Genomic DNA, 24971 nt, shown 5'->3' on the forward strand with positions numbered 1-24971 from the left:
ATACACCCACAAATGCAAGACCCTTTGACACTTCTGCGCATGTCAGAAGAAGGAGAATCCATTTGGTAATAGGATAATCAATCCATCCATCTTGTGGGATGAGTTGTTTATTATTACATGTCAGAAAATTAACTTTTCTTTTATGAATATTGTAGTTTTTAAAGGGGTAACTATTTTGCTCGTATAACAGTTGGAAAATTTTAATCACGTACTTTATTCTTTATACCAATTCGTACATCCTTTATTTCTTTCTCCCCTTCACCATAAATTTGACCATTTTTGGCAATCTGCCAGCCCCGGTTCTATGAACTGTGAGCATACAATATATATATTCACATTATTGTAAATGACTGAATATAACTATAAATATATACATATACTAAATATATGCAAAGTCACCAAGAGAGCCAAGATTAAGATGAATAATGAAATGAAAAGCAATTGCTAGAGTTTACTATCCTCTCACTGGTGAATGATTTCAAGGTAAAGTATGAACTTACTATTCCAGGATTTGTAATGATAATTTCTCTGTGATGAGTCTTCTGACTCCATAGAGGCCAGAGAATAATACCAATATACATTAGCATTCCCCCCCCTCACCACCACCACCACATGTTAATAACTTAGAAATAATCCACTTTAAGTTCAGATTAAGTAGTGATCTCAGAAGTGATAATGAACAAAAAGTTTTAGTAATATCAGGAGATTAACAATTTGCTGTCTTAATATTAAAGCTTCCTCAGTTTGTTAAGATGATGTGCAAAACACCATTCATAATATAAAATACATTCAAAAAATTAATACCTAAAAACCTTTTAGGTATTTCAATTACTCAAGTAAAAGATGCCCTCAGCTGATAAGTAAAGTGTAATGAAGATTAGCAGCTTCCTTACTACATTGCTAAGATCAATGATGTAGTAAGGAAACTGCTACATTGCTGATCTTTAGTGCTGCTACCTGCTATTCAAGATCAGCGATATAGCAGTTTCCCCTTACTATATGTGGTGATATCCCGTCCAGTACCAGAGCCTTATTAACAAATCAAGCTTAAAAATTCCAAACCGAACATTCCCAAACCACCAGTGTACCACCTTGAGAGTGGTGTTGGATAACAGTTGGGAGAAGAAGGTAGATTGGCAGTTCAGGAGTGCAAAGCATTTGGAATTTTTAAGCTGGATATGTTGATAAGGCTCTGGGATTGGATGAAATATCACTATATGGGAATGTATAAAGAAGTTGACAGTGTCCCTGATTTGGTTGCTCAAGGAGAGTCAAACAACAGGAAAGTCCCATAATGGAAGGAAGGAAAAACAGTACCATTGCATAATAAAGAATCTAAGTTTGTGGTGTCAAACTATAGACCAACTTGCATATCAGGTGGTGAAGATGTTAGAAAGGCTGGTTAGAGATAGAATACATTCTTGGATTGATGAGAATGTGGAATGATACAAATGCTGCAAAACTTTGCAGGAATGCATCATGTGTCATGCTGAAGTGATATCTGTGTGTGGGAGGAGGGGGGGGGGGGTTCCAAAATTGACCACCAGGAGTTTTGTAGACACAAAATGCATGGAAATTGCATACCACGCAACTTGGCAGGTGCCAGAAGGATTTAAAAAGATGGATGCAGAATTTTTCCCTTCATTCTAGTTGTTGAGACCATTCACAGTGATGGCATTAGCCTTGCCCCAGTGTGATTTGCTTGCAAAGCATTACTACCTTAACAATTGCAATGTTGTTGCTGCACTCCATACATTTCATCGCCTGAACAAATTTAGACAAGGTCCACTATCTGTATGTTCTCTGCAACAAATGATTAGTCATTTTGAAGAAAGGGATCATTAGGGGTTAGATCTGGCAGAGATTGTGAACCAATCAGTGTTGGTTCCTACAGTGCATGTGCTATATGTGTAAGGCACATGGATGTGCCTTATACAACTGTCTGGAAAATTCCCTCGAAGATTCTGCATTTCTATTCATTCAAGACAACCCTGACACAGGAGATTCACTTTAACATTCCTTGCTCAAGTAGAGTTGAACACTGCATAGCCGTGGATGATTTTGTGGGGAAACAAGGCTCACTTTCACCTGTCCACAATTTCTGGGTATGAACTACACAAAACTTGCATTCAATCCAACAATTCCTTTACATTCACCCCAAAATTACTGTCTGGTGTGAGTTTACAGCTTTGTTTATCATTGGACCAATACTTCTTTCAGGATATTCATTACTCAGGTCCTGTGACTTGCTCAGTTACTGCTGAGAGGTATCACAATATGATAAACAATTTTGTTGTGCCACAGCTACAGCAGCACCTGTGCATGGATTCAGTCATTTTCATGAAGGATGAGGTCCCTCCACACATCTGTTGATCCATGCAGGAAGTTCTTCGAGAACATTTCATGGAAGCCAAAGTGATTAGCCATGTATTTACCACTACATGGCCACCTTGTTCACCTGATCTGACCCCCCCCCCCATGACTTCTAGCTCTAGATATTTCAAAAAGGCAGGGTTTATTGGCATCATCCTGATAGCTTGCCAGCACTGAAAGACAGCATAATGCCGCATGTGTGTAACAACAGTCAACCAGCTGCATTCTGCTGTTGAACACCTGTGCAAAGGATGCCATTTGTGGCCTACTGGGAAGGACAGCACATTGAACAGTACAGCCTGTGATGCATAATGGAAGAGAATACAAATGTGTTAGTTATGCTTGTGTTACTTTTCTCCTTTTTACACACAGAAAAATTACTACAGCTACATTTGGTACATCATACAGCACTCTGATTGGTGAATTTTAGAACTAGATTTTTTTATTATTATTATTATGTGACACCTCCAGGGAGTCCAAGGGACTCATCGAGGGAGGGCACCTACTCTACAATTCTCTGTCTCCACCACTCAATCCACCATCTACAGCGACTACATCAATGGCATCTACTGCCCAACACCACTACTAGTATTTTTACAGACAATCACAAACATCCATACCCACGGCAGGATTCGAACCCACAGCCTTTTGGCTGGAGAGCGGACATGCTAATCACTCGGCCAACCTTGGCTCCACAAGGCATTAAACAGGGATACTTAGTTTTGATCACCCTGTATATTGGATGGAAGAGACATGAAATACACCGAAGAAATATTCATTGAACCTTTCCAACTATACCTTCAGTCGATTTTACTCATATTCCATCCCCAGCATGGAAGACTGACTTTAATTGCTTTTTTTTTCTTCTTTCACACTTTCTTCTACTAACTAGTCGTAGCTTACACTCAATCCATTGGCTAATTTTCATTTTGCTGCTTAGATACACGCTGTTTTTCTCTCTTTTTTCTACCCAGTTTCATACTTGTCATTCTTGCTCAATACAGACCATCTTCAACAGTGTTCTCTCTCTCTTACTTTCATATTTTTCCTTTAAAGGATAAATTGGAGTATACCAATTATCATCATTATACAAACTTTTTTTTTTTTTTAATGTTGGGCTCACACGAGGGGGTTGGGTAGTGGGTTGCGAAAGGAGAAACTTGTTTACATTTGATTTAAAAGTCTGTATATTGTATTCCTTGGGAAATATGTCAGGGGGAAGACTATTCTACAGTACAGCAGTAGCAGGGATGAAGGAGGAGGAAAAGAAACTTGTTCTGTGGGTTTCAAGGTGTACTGTGAAAGGATGTTGGGTGGCAGCTTACTGAGTGGGGGAATTATTGATGCTATTTTAGATGAACATTTCCCATGGAAATATTTATAGAATACACTTATTGTAGAGACCAAATGCCTGAGTGAAAAAGAGAGGAATGGGTTGGTAAGAGATGGGTCATTTGTCAGTCTAATTGCTCTCCTCTGTATTGAGTCAAGCATTTTTGAGGAACCCTTAGGAACCCGACTCCAAATATGAGAGCAGTATTTGATAGATGGCAGATTTGTGATTTGTATAAGGTTAACAGCTATTTAGAGGTGTTAACCTAAATCCTAGTTTTTTTTGGAAGCTAGGGATGCAATGGTTGTGATGTGTTTATACCAGGAGAGGCCTGATGTCTGGGTAATTCCAAGAAGAGAAATCTCATCTTGTCTGGAATTTGAGTGTTATCAAAAATAATACTGGGGCAAGATGGTTCTTTTTTGTGAGAAATAAGACAGAACTGGGTTTTATTAGCATTGAAGTTGATGAGGTTATCTGAGCCCCATTGGAGGATGGCTTTTAGATCAGAATTTAGGACAATGTTGGTGGTTGATGTTCTGTATGTTGAAATGAGTTGCGTAGAGTAAGGTTTGTCAAATGAAAGGGAGTAGTGCAATGTGCTGTCATATGCAAAACTGTGTATTAGGTTGGAGGTCAACTGAAGTAGGTCACTGATATGCACAATGAAGAGGGTTGATGAGAGGACAGAACCTTGTGGAACCCCAGCATTAGTTGGATGGTGAGAGGATGGATGGTGTCCAGACAGAAAGCTGGCAATCCAACTGCAGAAGTCCTGAGATGTCCAAATGATAGAAGTTTGCTTAGTAAGCCTTTGTGCCAGACCTGGTCAAAAGCTTTGGAGATATCAAGTGCAACCATTTCAGATTCACCAAATTTCTTGGCATTTGTCCAGAGATGGGTGATATATGAGAGTAGATCTCCTGTTAATCGGCAGCAACAGAATCCATACTGGTGGTCGCTTAATAGCTGGATGCCTTGAAGGCATCCAGCTTAATATTAAGAAAGTTGAGAATTGATGGTTTTCTCCATCACTTTAGATAGGGCTGAGGTGAGTGAGTGAGATAGGGCAGTAGTTAGATGGCAGTAATTTGTCGCTCTTCTTAGGAAATAGGTTGAATGTAGGCCAGTTTCTAGGCTTTGGGATAGATACCAGACCTTCAGGACAATTGGAGGATGCCATCAGGGCCAGGAGACCTTTTTGTGTTGTATTTAGACAATAGGTTTCTGAACTCTTTCTGACAAAAGGATATAGGGGGGGGGGGGCATTGTATGTTGGGCAGTTGAAATGATTGGGGGGGGGAGCATTTGCCATTGTCAGTTATGCATACATTGGAGACAAAGTGTGAAGCCAGGAGATTAGCTTTTTCTGTGGGTGATGATGCAATAGAGCCATCTGGGTATGATAGGGGTGGGAATAGTGTTGGGCAAAAGTTATGACCAATTGCTTTGGCAAGAGACCAAAATGCACAACTGCCGTTTGGGCAGGCTGCAAGTTTCCTGCTTTTTGCCTGTTCAAATTCTGTTTTGGAAACATTGATAGTTTTCTTATATCTGTTTTGGGCTTCAGTATAAGCACTGAAGGAGGATGGAGGTCTTGATTTGAGCCAGTTGTGGTTTGCTTGATTTTTTATTTGTGCAGCCCTGGCACATCTTCTGGAGAACCAGGGTTTAGTTAGGGGATGGCAGTTCAGAGAAGTGTGGGGAATGTGTTTCTATGCCGTGAAGATTACTTTGGTGATATGTTCAGTGCGTATGTTTGGATTGGAAGATAAGAAACAACAGTCCAACCATGGGAATGAAGCATAGTAGTCTCAGAGGCTATCCCACTTGGTACTGTTATAATGTCACTGCTCTTGTGTGGGAGTGACTGTGTAAGCATTATTGCATGGGGGATGAGGGGATGAGCACTAGATTGTGGTCAGAATTACCCGGGGGGGGGGGGGGCTCACTACATTCACTGTGTATTTGGAAGGGTCATTGGTAAGGAATAGGAGTATTCCTTAAGAGATCCAGGGAATTTGGAGAGTGGTTCGGGTTATCTGGTATTCTGGTTGGCATGCGAACAGTTAGTGATGGCAAATATTTCAGCATCTCTGCCTGCAAGATCCATACACCTGGAGGAGGAAAGCCAGAGGAAAGAAAGTGGCGTTATGGACATGAAAATCTCATAGGAGGATGATTTTGCTGTTAGGAGAGTGGGACTGGAGAAAATCAGTTTTTAAGGATAGGAAATTAAAGAGCTCAGAGTGGTTGGTGGCATTATGAGAGCAATAGAGAGAGCAGATGAATTTGACTGAGTGGGGAAAGGGATATTTTTAACCAAAGAAGGTCAGAGTTGGGTGATTCTAGGTTAGGTACTCTCTGGCAAGGCATGTCAGAGAGGATATATGTGCAGATACCACCCTTGGGTCGAAAGGAGTTAAACAGTGTATAGTTTTAAAGGTTGAAATAGATAGTTCTTTGGGGAGATGAGATTTGAGTTTCTGTTAAAAAGAGTAGCTGGGATTTGGTGGACTGCAGATGGTAGTGGACACTATTAAGGTTGGAGTTGAGGTCACAGATGTTAGTGAAGTGGATGTGCAAGGTTCTGTGGGACATATATTTGACCACAAGGGTCTTACACATTTCCTATGCAGTGCCTGCATACTGGTTTCCATGCTGGCTGCTAGTGGTGTCATCACTTGATTTTTGCACTAATTTGACTTGTTATAGTCGATGATCCAACCGTTGTCTCCATTTTGGCGTTTTTCTTCAAGTTGTCTGAAGTTGGCGTCTTTGTTCCCTCTGGGCAAATGTTAAATCAGGTCAATCACGTATGCGGGATTGAGGACAAGTGTCCTTTAACTTGTTATTTATTGGTGTTATTAATTTGGATGTACTTGTCAGTATGTCACAGGTCACTTTCACGAGACATGGAAAGTTCTTTCCTTCCTTTCTTTTGTTTATGGGTCCGAAACGATGGCATCTGTTGATATTTCTGGGATCGAAATTCCATTCTCCTGCTAATTTGCTGACATCTTCTTTTAATGATTTACCATTTTCCGTCAGAAAGTTCAGAATAACAGCATTGAGTCTTCTGTTTTTGGCCTCAATCGACTAGCATATCGTTGATGCAATTAGATCATGGAGTTCATTAGTGGGCAAGGGTGCGCTTGCAATCGGGTGCTGGTCGTCAAGTATCTCGAGCTTAGTTACCAGCATTCAGATTTTGGAAGAGAAAGATTAGATCATAGTATTAAAGTCTTGTTCGAGGTCTTCGACATGTTTGTCTAAGTTCAGTAGCTGTTTTACAGAAGAAAGGCTCCCTACTATCATACCCTGGTAACATGCTCATGGGTGAAGTATCCAGGGGATATGTTTTGGATCTTGATTAGTAGAATCCATATTAATGATCACCAGCTATTTGCAAGTTCTCCAGGTGTTGAAGAAATTGTCTGTTGATGACCTACTCCATTAATTTAGACAACAATGTGGTGTGGGTAATAAGAAATGAGGTCGATAATAGACATATCACTTTTTATTGGAATTTGCTGTATATGGGATTGCTTCCATGCTGAAGGGTGGATACCACCTGAGTATAATATAGTTCAGAGATTCAGGAGCACATCTGTTGATCATGGTTGTGAGATACTGATAGGACTGAAGCCTTTTAGGTTGTTCAAGGTTAATTTGGCAGAAGGCCACAGGAAGCACGTAATGCAGTATTCCAGATAAAGCAGGAGCGATTTGTCTTGTTAATCAGTCATCTGTGTAGGAATTGGATGAGAATAATTATACCAGATCAACTTTATCTTTAGGCATGTTGCAAATACTGCCATCTGACAAGAGAAAGGTGGAAGCACAGATGTCAGAAGGCATGAATTGCCTATACTATTTTTCTTGGAAAATCATGGCTTGAATATATAGTGGAAATTTTGAACAGAGTGGGAAAGGAAGGAAGGCCCTCATTGCAATATGGATACTTTCTGTAAAAAAGATGACAATAGGTATCTGGAATTGGAGGATGTAAACACTAGCCTGATCACAGAAAGAAGGACAAAAATCTTAGAAATCTTCTGACTTTTGGCATTCCACTAGAGATAAAATTTAGATGAGATTGTGATCAGTTTAATAAGAGCAGGTGGTCACCTCAGCAGTGTATACCTGGAAGGACAACTGGGTGTCACAGACCCCAAAGATATAGAAAGAAATAACTGTGACACCACCAACTTATTAATGCCAGGTTAAGAGAAGATCCAGAGTATTAGGTAAGTGGAGAGGATTGTTGGGTATTGTGGCCGGTAAACAAACAGTTTGCTTTATGCAATTGCTTACAGCAAATACCTCAGCATCTCTTCCAACTTGATTAGTGGAAATTGAAAAAAAAGGGAACCACTTGAAGTTGTGGACATTAAAGTCATGCAGGAAGATGACTTCATTTAGTGTTGTTGCATGGCAGAAAATCAAGCTTCAAGAATAAAAGGCAAAAAGGTCAGAATGATGTTTAGAATTGGAGGAACAGTAGAAACAGCAGGCAAGGATTATTAAATTGCGCAAAAGCACAGGTACCATCCTTGGAACAGAACAAATCATACAGCATGTAGTTTGGATGCTTCATATGGACTGTGCTGTTGTATCAGTAATGTGAGATTTGGTCAAAAACAGGAATTCAGGTTTGGATATCTATAGGTGATGTGTACATCATTTAAGTTGTGTATACCATCAGTGTTGGTGAAGTACAGTGGTATCTCGCTAATCCGAACCTCTTTAGTCTGAACCCACCAGTAATCCGAACTGCGGTTTGAAAGAAAAAAAGTTTTATTTATTACGTATTATTATTTTGTGCTACAGATGAATTTTTTGTGCTACGACACTATAGAATGAATTAGAAGATGATGATGATGATAAAGAACTCGAAGAAAAAAAAGTAAAACATGAAGAGGCTGTTGACAGTTTTAATATATACATAGAATGGGCTAAGCAGAATGATACACCATTCCACAAAATTTTATTGCTAATGTAGCTCTGAGAAGAAGCATTCCAAGAAGCAAAAGAAAATCAGTGACTTTTTTACAAAGAAATAAAAACACCTTTTCTGTGTTGTGTACAAGAAAGTAATATTTTTTATGCAAATTATGTGATATACTGAACTATGTAATTTTATTAAATCAGATTCCTCAATAATACAAGTACATACAGACTAAATTTTTTTATTTTTAAGTTTTACATTACAGTACAGTAGCTTTTTTCTATTAGTTACTTCATTACTTACAATTACTTCATTTATTTACAGAATTAAATTGATGTACCATTAGAATCTGATTATTTTTGTCTTAAGTGCTAGCTATTGTTGTCTCTTGGGGGAAAATTTGCTAATCTGAACTTTTTGCTAATTCAAACGAGCACAGTTTCTATTAGTTCGGATTAGCAAGATACTACTGTATATGCAAAAAATATTTTTTTGTAAATCTTTTCAAGTTTTTGAAATTTCCATGGGATTTTTGAAGGAAGTTTCTTATTTATCTCAACTGCAGTTATATCTGTTTTAGTTTACTATTATGTTAGTATTTCAGAGATGAAGAGAAAAAAAGAAAGGAACATTCTGTGCTGGGATTTAGAAATTTAGACATGTTACCTATATGGAGAGCATCAAATCTCTATGCCATAATATGGCTTTGACAGTGCTCCTCACATAACACTACACAGCTTCCCTCAAGGTATGATATTGCAGTGAGATTATTATTATTATGTAACACCTCCAAGGAGTCCAGAGACTCATCGAGAGAGGGTGCCTACTCTTCAACTCTCCATCTCCACCACTCAGTCCACCAACTACAGCAAACTGCATCATCTACACCAGTGGTTCCCTACCTTTTTCCATGTGTACCCCTTTTAAATCCATTTCTATAAATTGTACCCCTTGTTTTTAAAATATCTGTTTTTAAATACTGACACTTTTATTCAGTTCCTATCTTAAGGTAAATAGTGGCAATGAGGTAACGAATTGGGAAAGGAAAATTACTACACTAAAAGTACAAACCACAGATTTAATTTTACAATATTTGTAAAATTCGTAAAAGCAGTGATTCAAACTTAACATTTATTGTTCCATAACCCACGTTTTGCATTTTGTTTACCTTACTTGTTTTTCCGCCATTGTTGATTATTTTTCGTATATCCCCTGAACAGCCAGCACATACCCCGGGGGTTTGCGTACCACCAGTTGGGAACCAATGATCTACACCATGGGTGTCAAACTCTTGGGCTGCATGTGGCCCACTGTGAATATTTTTGCGGCCCAGCCAAACGTTTGCCAATGTAAGTGATTACTACATATAGCTGTGTTGCATGCATTTCCTTTACACGCAGGTGAACTATTTCTACCAGCTGATTATATACTTACTATCACGTGCCAGTGCCACGCCCATGTCGAGTCGTCAGTCTTGTTTGAACTGACTTCTTTGGTGTGCATAACAGGAAATATTTCACTTTTGGTGAACAAGAAAAATAAGTTTGTTTATGTTATGCTTATTAATTTGTGCAGTTATTTAGTATCTGGTAAGTTGATGTTCAAGAAAAAATATCAGCTTTTATTAAAATATTCAGCATGTCTCTATCGAAACCAAGTGATAGTAATAAATGAATACTTTTAAAGTAAAAAAATAAAATAATCTGCTTAATATGTAATAATGTTATCAGTGTACCAAAGTTATACAACATTAATCGTCACTATGAACAACATAAATCAAATATGATAATTATGAGGGATTAATGAGACAAGAAAAGTTGAAAGAGCTCAAGTCGAGACTGAAAAAACAATAGTTCATGTTTACTAAACCAGAAAGTGAAGCGGCGGTGCATGCAAGCTACATTTTGTCGGAGTTGATAGCTAAACACTCGAAACCTTTTACTGAAGGTGATTTCATTAAGTAATGTCTAATTAAAGCTGCAGAAATTATTTGTCCTGAAAATATGAAGGCTTTTCAAACAATCTCTTTGTCTCAAAATACAGTTGCGGAAAGAATTACTGATTTGGCCGACAATTTAAGTGTTCAGATCAAAGCAAAATCATCTAGTTTCGAAGCTTTTTCCATTGCCTGTGACGAGAGTACGGACATTGGGGCGTAGCTCAATTAGCTGTGTTTCTTCGTGCTTGCGACATGGATTTCAACATTTTTGAGGAATTATTCGAACTAGTACCAATGCATGACACTAGTACAGGACAAGATATATTTAATTGTGTTTTTGAACTTCTGCAAAAATACAATCTACCTCTGTCAAAATTAACTTCTGTACCTACAGATGGTGCTCCTTCTATGATCGGAAAAAACAATGGTTACGTGGCATTACTGCAAAAAAAGAACAAAGTGAAATTTATGACGGATCCAAGATTCATCATATGCATTGCATTATACATCAAGAAGTATTATGCGCGAAAGTAATAAACATGGAAAATGCGTTGACTTCTATCAAAAAAAGTCATTAATTTCATAAAATCTCGAGGCTTAAATCAGCGTCAGTTCTCTGCTTTTTAAGTGAATTAGACAGCGAATATTCCGGTTTGTCCTACAATACCGAGGTATGTTGGCTATCCTGCTCCAAGATTCCTAAACAATTCGGACTTGAAAGAAGAAATATGTCAGTTCTTAATAACTAAAAATCAAGACACAAGCCTGTTTTTTGACACAGTGTGGTTGTAAGATTTATCCTTCCTGGTTGATATAACAAAACACTTATATGATTTAAATTTAAAACTCCAAGGAAAAGATCAGATCATTACGGACATGCAAGTTAAGTCATTCAAATGTAAACTAGTTCTTTGGGAAAAGCAGTTGAAAAATGAAGATTTAACGCACTTTCTGACATGCAACATGAACAAATCAAGTTTAAGTGAAACTGCATTGTATCAAAAATATGCAGAAAAAATTGTAATCCTTAGAACTGAATTTGAAACAAAGTTTGCAGATTTAAAATTTTTGGAAGACAAGTTTTCTTTGTTTTCTTCTATTTTTTCAATAAATATTGAATCAGTACCTAATGAAATGCAAATAGAGGTAATTGAGATCCAGTGCGATTCAGATTTGAAGGCAAAATTCAGTGAAGATGGCGTGCCTGAATTTTACAAATATTTACATGCCAGGTTTAAAAATACTCGAAAATTCGCATATGAAATTATATCCGTGTTTAGAAGTACTTAACGGTGTGAGCAGTTATTTACAATTATGAAGGGAAATAAGTCTCCTGTCAGATCCAGAATTACTGATATTCACCTTGGATCAGTTTTGAAAGTAATCATTGCGAACACAATTTTCCCCAAAGTAGGAAAGAGTAGCAAAGAAGAGATGCCAAGTGTCAGGGAGAAAACATTAATTTTATAATTGTGCTTGTTCTTTTTTTATACTGTACTTTTCAAAATAAACCTGTGTTTTTATGAAACTTGAAGCTTTTGTCTTTTGCAGCCCACATAAACTTAAACCTCATTTATTTGGCCCGTGTTAGCCTATGAGTTTGACATGTTTGATCTACACTAATGCCATCTACTGCCCGCCACCACCACCACCACTATTTTCACAGAAAGTTACAAACATCCATTCCCATGGCGGGATTCGAACCCACAGCCTTTTGGCTGGAGAGCGGATATGCTAACCACTTGGCCAACCAGGCAGCTTATTATGCACCATCTGATCAGGAAGCCTCCTAAATGCATTACCATCAGGCTTGGACCTGTATGTTATCTGATGAGACTAGCCTGCAAAACTAACTGCTTTACCTGCTATACTCTCAAAGATGGGGGGGGGGGAGGATGTTCTGAATTTCTGCAGCATGTTTGTCATACCTTCAAGAGTATCACTCATACTACTTTTTAGAAAATTGGAGGGGAGGAGAGGAGGCACAAAAACTGAAACGTCTTCTGTGGAGACTAAACACGTCAACAACCCCAATAAGGAAGGTCATGGTGTTTCACTAGATGATGAAGTTCATCTTCCACTTGGCAGATCTTGTTTGCATTTTCTTCAACTAGGAAGATATCCTTTGACAGTGGGAATGCTTGCTGAGGGTGCTAAAGCCCATTTGGTGGAAATGGGCTCTATAGCACCGATGATCTACACTAAATCACCGATGATCACAACTCAAGAAGGCTAGGCTGGCTTGACCAGTTGAGGCTGTATATTGCACACCACCAACCTACAGGAGCTCATGGAGAATGTAATTTTATAAAACAGTTAAATTTTCTCCCTTTACCTCTTAAATTTTGTTGTGTGCATCACTTTAATCTTCTCACAGTAAATATGTTCACTCTTACATTTTTTTTTTTTAAATTTTGAAAAGTGTTATGTCTCTTTTATATCTGTGGTCAAAAATCCCAGCAATAATGATACCGAGAATACCAAAGTGCTGAACATTAATTAACATTATTGTATTATTACATTGTAGTTCATGGATTGCACATATAGTGCTTTTTTTTTTTTTTTTTTTTTTTGCAGTGTGCTATATAACAATTTTCCTTGATTTTTCATAGCAGAAAAGAAAAATACTAAAATGCATTCAGAAGATTGTATAACCAGTATACCAGTAGAAAACAGGAAGAAACATGTAAGTTTCTTGATTGTTCTTATCATTTGCTGATATTTTATTGAAATTTATTTGAGTATAATATAATATATTTATGTTATGAAAAAAGATGAAAGATATTTTTCATAATTTAAAACAAAAAATTACATGTAATAACTTAAAGAGGCAATACAAAAGTAATGCCTCTTTTTCTTTTCTTTCTTTCTTTCTTTCTTTCTTTTTTTTTAAATTCAAGCTAGCAGAAAGCTTTACTCATCACTGAGTGAACAGTGATAATCTCTTGTTTCATAACAGTGAATAGCATTGTGATCAGTCACATAAATGCGGTACCCAAGTAGTTCAAAATTGCTGCTGTTATAGATGCATGTACAAAGCAGAAAGTAGTGATTGAATTCCTTACTGCAAAAGATGCGAGTCCAAAGGAAATTCATATACTTATCTGAAACACTCTTATGTTGACAACACTGTTGATGTGAGCACAGTAAGATGGTGGGTCAGATACTTTAAGAGTAGTGAAACCAAGGTTAGAGATGAGCTTGAAAGTGACAGGAGCTACTGATGGCAGTCGGCAAGTCTCCTTGATGTGCTGATCAAGAAGGATTATAGCACCACAACTCATGAATTGTATAGCACATTCAGTATCAGAAAACCAACAGTGATGACCATCATTGATGATCTCAGCTACAACAAGGTATCTGCTTAGTCCCAAAAATACAGAAAGACAAACATAAATAAGTCCAGAAAGTGTTGAGAGAAAAATACAAATAAGCCCATAAAGTAATGAGAGACAGTAAGCCCAGAAAACCATCTGAATAGACCTTTTCCAGCACTACAAGAATGAGGTGGGGAGACTTTCCTGTCATGAATGGTCACAGGTGATGAGACATAGGTTCACCATTATGAACCTGAAATTGATGAGACAGTGAGTGAAATGGAATTATCTTATTTCACTGCATAAGAAGAAGAAATTAAGAAGTCAGCAAAGCCATTGTTCCTATGTTCTAGATAAAGATCGATGGACTGTTTTGGAGAGAGGCATCACAATCAATTTAGAAAGGTGCATGGAGGTATTGCAGAAATTAAAAAAAATGCATCTATAGAGTTTGGCCCTCCAAAAACATGAATGAAGTCATTCTCCATGATAGCGCCCAACCTCAGACAAGTTTGCACATAATAGATTTAGTTGCAACATTTGGACTTGTCTTCCTCATCTTGCCCATAGCCCAGATCTGACATAATCTGACGACCTCCTGTTTGATGCTCAGAAGGATGCAGTCTAATAGTGCATTTTGTAGATGAAGAGTAGATAAGCTGTTTGTGAAGACCTCAGGCATTGGAGTAAAGATTTTTATGGGGTTGTCAAGGATTGCCTTATTGAGCAATCCTTGAAAAATTCCACCAGCTAAAATCCTGTATGACCCCCTTTCAGAAGTTTGTAAGTGTCAATCATGTCACCCCTCTTTCTCCTGTTTGCTAGTGTCTGCAGTCTACAAATTCTCAGTCTGTCTTCATAATAACTACTCCACAATCCTGATATCATTTTAACATTCTCCTTTGTACTCTCTCCACTGTCTCAGAATCACAATGGATCAGATCTGTGTGCAGTAGTCTAAGTGATGTCTTATCAAGGCCTTGTAAAGAGGCAAAATGACATCTTCATCTTTACATGTCAAAGTTTGTTTCAGCATTGCAATTATCTTTTGAGTTGTATCTACTAAAACTCCAAGATCCCTAGCCTGATCAGCTCCTTCTAGCATAATCTCACCAATATAATACAACATTGAATATCTAATCATTCCAAAGTGCATGACTTTCATTTACTGACATTGAACTGATAGCCACTTTCCCATGCCCACAATTCCAGCCTATTTAAATTATTCTTCAAATACTGCATATCAGCTGCATTCCTGATTACCCTGCCTATCTCCACATCCAAGGACTGATCCTTGAGGCATACCACTAGTTGCCTTGAATCTTGAAGATTCATACCCCCCCCCTCCCCAATATATGACTTTTTGATATCTGACAGTCACCCATCCTTTTATCCATGCCAGTAGTTTATAATCCAATCTCATATTCTCCAATTTATGCAACAGTCTTCTATGCTTATTCTGTCAAAAGCCTTAGCAAAATCCAAAAATATCATGGTGCATCTATTCCCCTTGTATAACTCAATGGTAACATTATTATAGAATGTGAGCAAGTTGCTAAAACATCACCTTCCTGTAGTAAACCCATGCTATTCATTGAAAAGTTTCTCTCAACCAATTTCTGAATGCAAACCCTAACCAACTTTTCCAAAATATTCCACCACCACTCCAGAGATACTAGTAGCTCGATAGTTGGATTCATCAGTCTTTGTACCACCCTTGTGCAATGGAATTACCATACATTCTCTCCATCATACATTCTTTCGGCCTGTGTATTACAAGAATGTGCAAGGGTGTTGTATAAGAGTACAATGTGAGGTTGTTAGGACTAGGTGTTTTGCTTGGTGAGTAGTGAATGGGTAGAATGGGTTGCCAGAGGTGGTGATAGGTGCTTCATCAGTAAATGAGTTTAAGGAGAAGTGTCATAGGAATTGTGTGAATAATGGATCTTCCATGATGAATCTTCTGGCTCCATGGAGATACCTGTATAATAATAAAAATAACAAGGTTTTTTAATTTATGACTAATTTAAACACTTGATTGAAGAAATGATGGAAGAGAACTTAACAGAGATTTTTTGAGTACTTCTTTCTTTAATGTTGTAAGCCAGTTTTTTTTTCTTCTTTGTTTGGCAATGTAGGCCCTTGATAAGTAACATATTTAGGAATTTTCAATATAATATGCACTGGATGCCATGAATTACAGTAGCTATTTATTAATATCATATTGATATTTTGATTTTTATATTATCATTTTCAGGATTTTATCATTATTATTACTTAATACCTCCAGGGAGTCCAAAGACTCATTGAGGGAGGACACCTACTTTACAACTCTCCGTCTTCACCACTCCATCAACCGCAACTTACTTCATCATCTACACCAATGCCATCTACTGCTGACCACCACCACTAGTATTTTCACAGACAATCACAAACATCCATGCCCAGGGCGGGATTCGAACCTGCAGCCTATTGGCTGGCGAGTGGATATACTAACCACTCAGCCAACCAGGCCAGCAATACTAACCGCATTGTGCATAATACTAACAGCTTTGCTAGTCATGCAAAGTTGTTACCTTACTTTTTAGTGATACTCTCTATGAGTGACCTATAAAGGTTAAGATAGTTAGAATCATGATGATAATCAGCTTATAATAGGCTTTTGTTCTATTATTCTGTTTTTGTTAGTCTTGTCTACAAATTGCTTGATCCTCTGTTGTATTAAAGAAAGTGTATGGAATCACATCATATTCATTTCTTTGCTCTTTGGTTTGATCTCATAGTTCTGCAGTTTTTTGATTAATTAATTAATTAATTTATTTACTTTTTACATAGAGTCATATTTTTAAAATTTCTTTAACTTGATAAAGAGTACATGGATAGGTCCTAATACATAGATAAACTAGATGGTATTGATCCTTTTGTTTTGTACATGACTGAAGCTCTTTTGGACTGTAGATAGTCAAAGCTGAAATTGATTATTTTTGGATTAGTCCTGTTGATCTCTGAATTTGTGGATTCATAGGCTTTTATGACACTTCAAAGAAATATTGATCATAATTTTGGTAAGAGAGTTTAAAATATTTTCATGCCACTATTTAACATTAAGTTTTGATTTGTGTAAGTTGCTACTACTTAAGGTAACTCTATGTATTTGATAGTCTTTTTTTTTTATGCCTAATTTTTGCTATCCTGTCTGTTGGTATATATAGTAAAATAGCAATAGGGGATTGTTAAAGGTTGTTAAATGAAACAAGCAGCTACAGAACTTTGGTAGAAAACATTGATGAATATGCAATCAGCAATATATATTGATACTTAGAGTGGAAAAAGTTGTCAAAAACCTGATGTGGAAAGGCAACTAGAATAGATGATAGTAGAGTAAAAATTATCAGAATGCAATCAAGAACACATATCAGTGAAAAAGACATCAGAAACTTGAAATGTGAGTGGAAATACTCAAATATGGAAGTATAAAAGTTTTACAGTGGCTATAAAAAACATACAGGCTATTCAGAAGACTGGGAGCATCATTATGGGAACTCTAATCTAGATGATTGGAGTAGATCTTTCATAGTTATTGTCTATAAAAAGGGAAATAAAACAATATGATTTTTTTTTTTTTATGAATTATGAATTATCAAGGAATTTCTCTTCTTGTCTCTTCAGGTAAGATTTATACAACCATACATAAGAAGAGGCTAAGGAAAATTGTGGAAGAGAAACATGGAGAACAATAAGCTGGGTTCGGGCCAAATAGAAGATATTGGGATTAGACTTTCACTTCAACCCAAATATTTGAGAAATCACGGGAATGTAACTTTACATCTTCACTTAAATTTTGCAGATCTTGGAAAAACATAAAGTGCCAAGAGAAAAACTGTTCAAAATACTACAATTATATGGTGTAAATAATAATATTCTATAGAGCAATACATAGTCTGTATTTGTGCTGTAAGTCAGTAATTAAAATTGAAGGGGTATAGGAAGGTGAGTTTGATGTAAAATTAGGTGTAGGATGAAGGTGCACTCTGTGTCCACTATTATTCATCATATACTAGTATATGGTCACGTTATGAAAGAAAATGGCATTAAACCTGATATTATTATTATTATTACATGACATCTCCAAGGAGTTCAAAGAAGACTCATCAGAGGATGGTACCTACTCTACAGCTCTCCATATTCACAACTACAGGGAACCTCAACTACCATCATCAACACCAACGCCACTACTACCCACCACCACCACCACTAGTATTTTTTTTGTCTGTAAATTTGCTTGTTTTCTCAAGGCCGATTTGTCTGTATGCAGGATGAAAAAACCCAAGTTTCCAGGAGGAAAAACTCTACTACCTCCATATGATATCGGCTAACTCATCTTCAATGGAAAAAACTCATATAAAGATTCCTCTCATCACAACAAGAATCAAACTTAGGCCTTTTCCAATCGAAGGGCACAGTGCACTGTTGTTCTTCCAATTGTGCTATGGAGGTACTTGGCTTTTATGCACATGTTGGACTCTTACATGAATCCACTGGAAAAAATTGAAAAAAGGCAAAAACATGAAGATTCACCTGCATTCTCAATGTGAAATGAAATTTACAGAACAAATAAATTGTTTTGGCTATTTAGACATAATTTTTAGGGAAGGTGGCAAATTAAATATAGATATAGACAACAGAAATAGCAAAACTGGTATGGTCAGGACCCAGCTGAGTGAAAAATGCCACCAGGGGCAAAGCTCCTGTTAGTGCTGACAGTGAGGCAAAAAGAAAAAAGATAAATTTTGATATTAATCATTAGAGTATTTATTCTAAATTTAGATTGTATCTTGCCTTATATTTTGTTGGTGTGTATTGTACTGTTTCATTTCATTAATGGCAGTTGCCATGCATCAGTTAATTGATACACAGCCCATCATCATTTAAAGACTATATTCTGCTCAGTATCCTACAAGATTTTGTGGTATGCTGTGCTTGCAGCATGCACCCTTGCAATTAAAAATGTAGCAGATAAGAGATAGGGATTTCATAGCTACATAAAATGTGGGCAGTTAGAAGATCTAAGTGATATCAATATCTCTAGTTTTAGTAAGAATACACTAGAAATGAATGCATGTTGGCAGAGAGATATGAATAGCGTGATTAAGAGTGAGGAAAACAAACATCATGTGAAAATGGATATAACATTAAGAGGCGTGACTGGGAATTTAATAGATTTGGAGGATAGTGTTTATTGTGTAAGGGGGAGGTCAAGCGAGGAAAGAGAGAGAGAGAGAGAAGGAGGTACTGAAAGAGGTGGTAGATATGAAAAATGAGAAACACGAAGCAGGAGATATTAGGTTTAACATCAGTTTGACCTAGCAAACAAGAGTAGGAGTGACAGAGAAAGTTATGGGGAAAGAGAGAAGGGAGAGATTCTCTCTCCCACTCACTCCCCGTCACACTTTTCTGCTGAACAATCTTTAATGTCAGAGATCATCAGAAAATTGTGAGAGGTAAAATATTGTAGTAGATATGAAAAATTAGCTGAGAAACATAAAGGGGGGAGGGGTAGAGAAAGAGAGAGATATCAGAAATTAAATGATGACAGAATGGGTATAAATGAAATCTGGAATTCAGGCAAATCTGGCTCTGCAAAAATCAAATGTAATTAATGACGTGGACTTTTTGGTACATTGTCATGAATGCAACATGTATATGTGGCGGAATGTAAAGTGTTTGTAGTGATATTAAATAGGAGACAAGAGATGGTATGGATATGTCAAAGGGGTTGTGATATAATGACAAATTTGGAAGTTTATTTTGCACTTGGTTAGACTATAATAAATTTAGTTTAATCCTTTATCCAAGTGTAGGCAAACAAAATTTGCGCCTGAAAATATCTTTAGGACTGAGGGAAGGTGGTACATCTGTTGGCAACTCGTAGCAAAGGTGGACCAAGTTCTCATCACTCCTTGTCTTAGTATATCCCATAATGCAAAGCACATCTCCTTGCGGACATGTATAATGCTATGCATTAAGGGAAGGGCCACTACCCAGACCAGTTTCGACCTTTATTGAGGTCTCATCAGTGGGAGGCTGACCCAGAAGTGGTGATACTAAGGCAGAAGCAATGGAGAGGTCATATTTACCTATACGAGCCAAAGGATGTACCACCTTATTATTAAATTACTCTTGATTTAGAGAAAGATGTTGGAAGTGTATTTTGCACTTGGTTAGACATAATAAATTTAGTTTAATCCTTTATACAAGTGTAAAGGAGATGTGCTTTGCATTATGGGAGATATTAAGACAGGGAGTGATGAGAGCTTGGTCCACCTTTGCTATGAGTTGCCAACAGATGTACCACCTTGCTTCAGTCAGGACCAGACCAGTTTCGACCTTTATTGAGGTCTCATCAGTGGAAGGCTGACCCAGAAGTGGTGATACTAAGGCAGAAGCAATGGAGAGGTCATATTTACCTATACGAGCCAAAGGATGTACCACCTTATTATTAAATTACTCTGGATTTAGAGAAAGATGTTGGAAGTGTATTTTGCACTTGGTTAGACATAATAAATTTAGTTTAATCCTTTATCCAAGTGTAAAGGAGATGTGCTTTGCATTATGGGAGATATTAAGACAGGGAGTGATGAGAGCTTGGTCCACCTTTGCTATGAGTTGCCAACAGATGTACCACCTTGCTTCAGTCCTGAAGATATTTTCAGGTGCAAACTTTGTTTGCCTACACTTGGATAAAGGATTAAACTAAATTTATTATAGTCTAACCAAGTGCAAAATAAACTTCCAACATCTTTCTCTAAATCCAGAGTAATTTAATAATAAGGTGGTACACCCTTTGGCAACTCGTATAGGTAAATATGACCTCTCCATTGCTTCTGCCTTAGTACCACCACTTCTGGATCTGCCTCCCACTGATGAGATCTCAATAAAGGTCGAAACCGGTCTGGGTAGTGGCCCTTCCCTTAATGAATAGCATTATACATGTCTGCAAGGAGATGTGCTTTGGGAGATACTAAGACAAGGAGAGATAAGAGCTTGGTCCACCTTTGCTAGGAGGTACCAACAAATGTACCACCTTGCCTCAGTCCTAAAGATATTTTCAGGTGCAAACTTTGTTTGCCTACACTTGGATAAAGGATTAAACTAAATTTATTATAACTACAAATTATTGGTAAATGCGAAACTGGCTGATGATGGAATGAAAAAGTACGTAATTGCGGGAGCAAATGACCATCTGAATCATGGAACAGAATCAGTTGTGGATGCAAATTACTGTAGAATCATGGAACAGAAGCAAAGCTGGGAGCAAATGATTATATAAATCACGAAATGGAAGTGAGCAGAACTACGGAAGTGAAAAAAAGTATAGCTGAAGAAACGAAAGCAAGTGACACTGTGAAAGTGAAGGAATGTTGGAATGAGGAAACAAAAGAAACAAATGATAGACTGACAGATAGTGTAATTGCTAGGATGCAAAACTTTAAAAATGAGTTGATCAGAATGAGTAGTGAAATGAAAAATATGCATAGTGAGATGAGAAGTTTGGTGGATAAGAATGGATGAGTTAGAACGGTTATGAAAAGTTAGAACGAAGGAAAGCAGAGAAAAAGAGGTGACGAATGACTCAAGAATGGAGATTCCATTATCAGAGGTGTGGTCAATGAGAGATCCCATAAGGTATTTTTTTTTCCAGGGGAGAGAATTAGCAGAATAATTGATGCATTAAATAAGAGAAGCAAATGAGCTGCTGGTGGTTGTTGCAACAAATGACTTGTATGGACATAACCTCAGTCTCACTAGTTCCGATCTCCTGATCTCAAGCTTCACTTCTTGCTTCTTCCACTGTCTTGCTCACATCGCTCGTTCCTCCTTGCAGCAATAGTCTCTCTCTCTCTCTCTCTAACTGACTCACACCAAATCCATTCGAATGCAATCCATGTATCCATGTAAGAATGGATATTAGTTGATTGTTGAGGAGAGTGAAAGATAACAGTGTGTTTGGAAGAATGGTCAGTGTATTAACCTAGATATGATAATAGTGAGATGAGACGAAGAGCAGGGATCATGGCAGAGCTGTGTGAGGAGAAAGGAGTGGAGTTTGTGAATGTGTGGTATGCATTTCAAGGAAAGATAGAAATGTACAAAAGTGACAGTTTGCATTTGACTGGATTTGATTTGAATCAATTAGAGAGACTATGGCTGCAAGGAGGAATGACTGATGTGAGTAAGAGAGTGAAAGAAGTAAGAGATCAAGAGATCAGAACTGATGAGATGAAATCATTTCACTACTCATTCTGAATCAACTCATTTTTCAAGTCTTGCATCCTGTCAATTACACTATCTCTCAGTCTATCATTTGGTTCTTTTGTTTCTTCATTCCGACATTCCTTCACTTTCACAGTATCACTTGCTTTTGTTTCTTCAGCTACACTTTCTTTCACTTCCATGATCAGAATGCATCTCACTATGGATATTTTTCATTTCACTACTCATTTTGCTCAACTCATTTTTCAAGTCTTGCAACCTAGCAATTACACTATCTGTCAGTCTATCATTTGGTTCTTTCATTTCCTCATTCCGACATTCCTTCACTTTCACAGTGTCACTCGCTTTTTTTCCTTCAGCTATACTTTCTTTCGCTTCCGAGATCAGAATGCAAGATGGACAGAGAAATGGGGGGGGGGAGCTTCAGGGTAAACTGGGAAACAGTTCATGAAATTGGTTACTTCCACTTCTCTTATGCTGCCTCCACAATGCCCTTTTTCTCTGTATCGCATGCTTAATCTCTTTATTCATCCATCTCACACCCACCTTATTTAACCTTCTCATCCTTGGAATACATTTAGACATTGCATCTACTAAACAGTTTTGAAAATCCCCCAAGCTGCATTGATCTCTTTTCCAGATAACTCCTCATTCCATGCTACACCCTCAAGATGTCTCTTGAGCTCTTCATAATCATCCCTCCCCCTTTAGTTTCACATATACCCTTTTCTCACAGAGGTCCTCGCACTGCTGAAAACCACCCAGGTAATCACCTCATGGTCACTCTCACCAATTGGTGGATGATTTGACACCTCATTTACAATTACATCCTCTGATGAGATGACCAAATCCAAGACCCTCAATCCTCGTGTGCCCTCTGTTACATACTGTCTGAGGTAGTTATCCCTCAAAAACTCAAGAAACTCATTTTCTTTACTTTCAGTTGCTATCTCTTCATTCCAGTCTATATTGCCATAATTAAAATCACCCATAATGATCACCCTTTTCTTATTTGCTTGGCTTATTTGACTATACATTTCACTATCACCACCATCCACATTACCAGGTCTATAACAACATCCCACCAAGTATTTGATTCTATTCACCTCTATCTCACACCATACTGCCTCAAAACCACTGGCCCCATTTCCCTCTTGCATCTCTACCTTGTATGGACATAACTCTTTCTTTATCATCAATAGCACTCCCCCTCCCTTTTTACCCCTTCTATCCTCACGAAACACATCATACCTTTCCATCTCTATTCCTGTCAGGATGTCATCCTCATCTAACCATGTCTCACTTATTCCGACAATCTCTGGGTGCACAGACGCAATTAGTGCAACCATTTCATCCGCCTTGTTTCTTATACTTCTAGCATTGGTATACAAACACAACAACTCATTTCTGGATCTACAGCTCGTTCCACTGATACCACTCACTCGATGTGATCTCTCCATGCTGGACTGGGGCCATTTCCCTTTCTGCTTCTTCATTTTAGAACCCTTTGCAATTCCATCTGTTTCCTTTTGATCCCTGATCATCCCATTACTTTCCTGCCTACACATGCTCTCACCTCCTCTTGGAGCATCCACCTTTCTCACGCTGTGTATCCCTGTCCACCCTGAGCCTCCCCGTTTCCCTGCTCCTCTTGCACACCCATTCTCTCATTTTCTATACTCATGCCACTCACTTCCCCATTCATTTCCACTTCTTCAATCTCTCCTGTCTTACTCTTCTGCTCTTCCACATCACTCCCCTCTCGATCTGATTCATTCTCTCTATTCACTTCTCCACTTTCCAGCAGCAGTCTCTCCAAGTGACTCACACCATAACCACTCAAATGCAGTCCATCGCTCCCATACAGCTCACTTCGTCCCTCAAACTCATTCCACACATTAACAAACTGTACTCCCATCTCCTCACACATTTCAGCCAGAATATCATTCATAATCCTTGCTCTCCGCATATATTTACAATTTATATAAAGAATTTATACAGAATAAATAACTAAAAAAATTACAATTATTATTTCAATAAAAATTTAACAGTAAGTGTTTAATTTACAATTTACATAGGAGCAAACTTAGCTCAGGAAATACAATATATGTTAAATCATGAATGAAGTATTAATAAATCATAAAATTCTTCATTCACAATTTAACAAAGGCTTATTTTTCACACTAGACTTATGAGTGGAGAAAAGAGACTTCTTATCTCCCTTTCGAGATCTTAAATAATATCTAGTTTGAATAAAATCTAATTTATTACTACAGTCAGTATTTTTGTATCTCTCTACATTTTCACTTAGATTCATTCTGCTTTCATTACTGGGAGTAGGTTGTCTCTTATTTTTGTAGTATGGGGATGTCTCATCAGAGCAGAGTCCCTCATTTCTGTCTCTAGCATTATGTCTTGATTGTCTTATGACTGGGTTTTTCATTTTAATGGTACTTCTTCTGTGATCTGTCATTCCCTGATAATTCCTTTTTCTTCCATATGCATTCTCCAAAGAATCTTCTAAGTAGGATAGTCTCTCAGACTTGACCTTTCCTTCCCTTCTTCTTCTTGCCTTATTAGATCTCGGATGTAAACTAATTGCTTTGACAAAGTTGATTCCAATTATCAGTTGATCTGTCTTGCTAACTTCTAATTCAGGTGTAGATATTTGCTCTTGTAATGTTAAGTCTGTGGTAGGTTTAGCTTGAGGTTGATTAGGTTTAATAGAATTTGAGAAATTGAAATCTTCAATTGACTCATTAGTAGTTGGCTGTACTTCACTTG

The 24971-nt window shown here is 37.5% G+C and overlaps 1 protein-coding gene across 4 annotated transcripts in view; it reads left to right on the plus strand.

Annotated features, from left to right (window-relative positions):
• LOC150100364 (nostrin-like) overlaps positions 1-24971 on the plus strand; it is a 398805-nt gene that overhangs the window by 275019 nt on the left and 98815 nt on the right. For 3 of the 4 annotated variants that reach the window (XM_090402920.1, XM_090402918.1, XM_090402921.1), the window contains exon 10: positions 13209-13282. In XM_090402920.1, coding sequence (XP_090259046.1) covers positions 13209-13282 — 74 coding nt within the window. The remainder of the gene's footprint in view (positions 1-13208; positions 13283-24971) is intronic. The other variant, XM_090402919.1, reaches the window with a different exon arrangement.

The sequence above is a fragment of the Typopeltis vanoorti genome, chromosome 13, assembly GCF_054136105.1.
Source record: "Typopeltis vanoorti isolate ZY-2024b chromosome 13, IOZ_Tvanoo_1.0, whole genome shotgun sequence".
NCBI classification, from domain to species: Eukaryota; Metazoa; Arthropoda; class Arachnida; order Uropygi; family Thelyphonidae; genus Typopeltis; species Typopeltis vanoorti.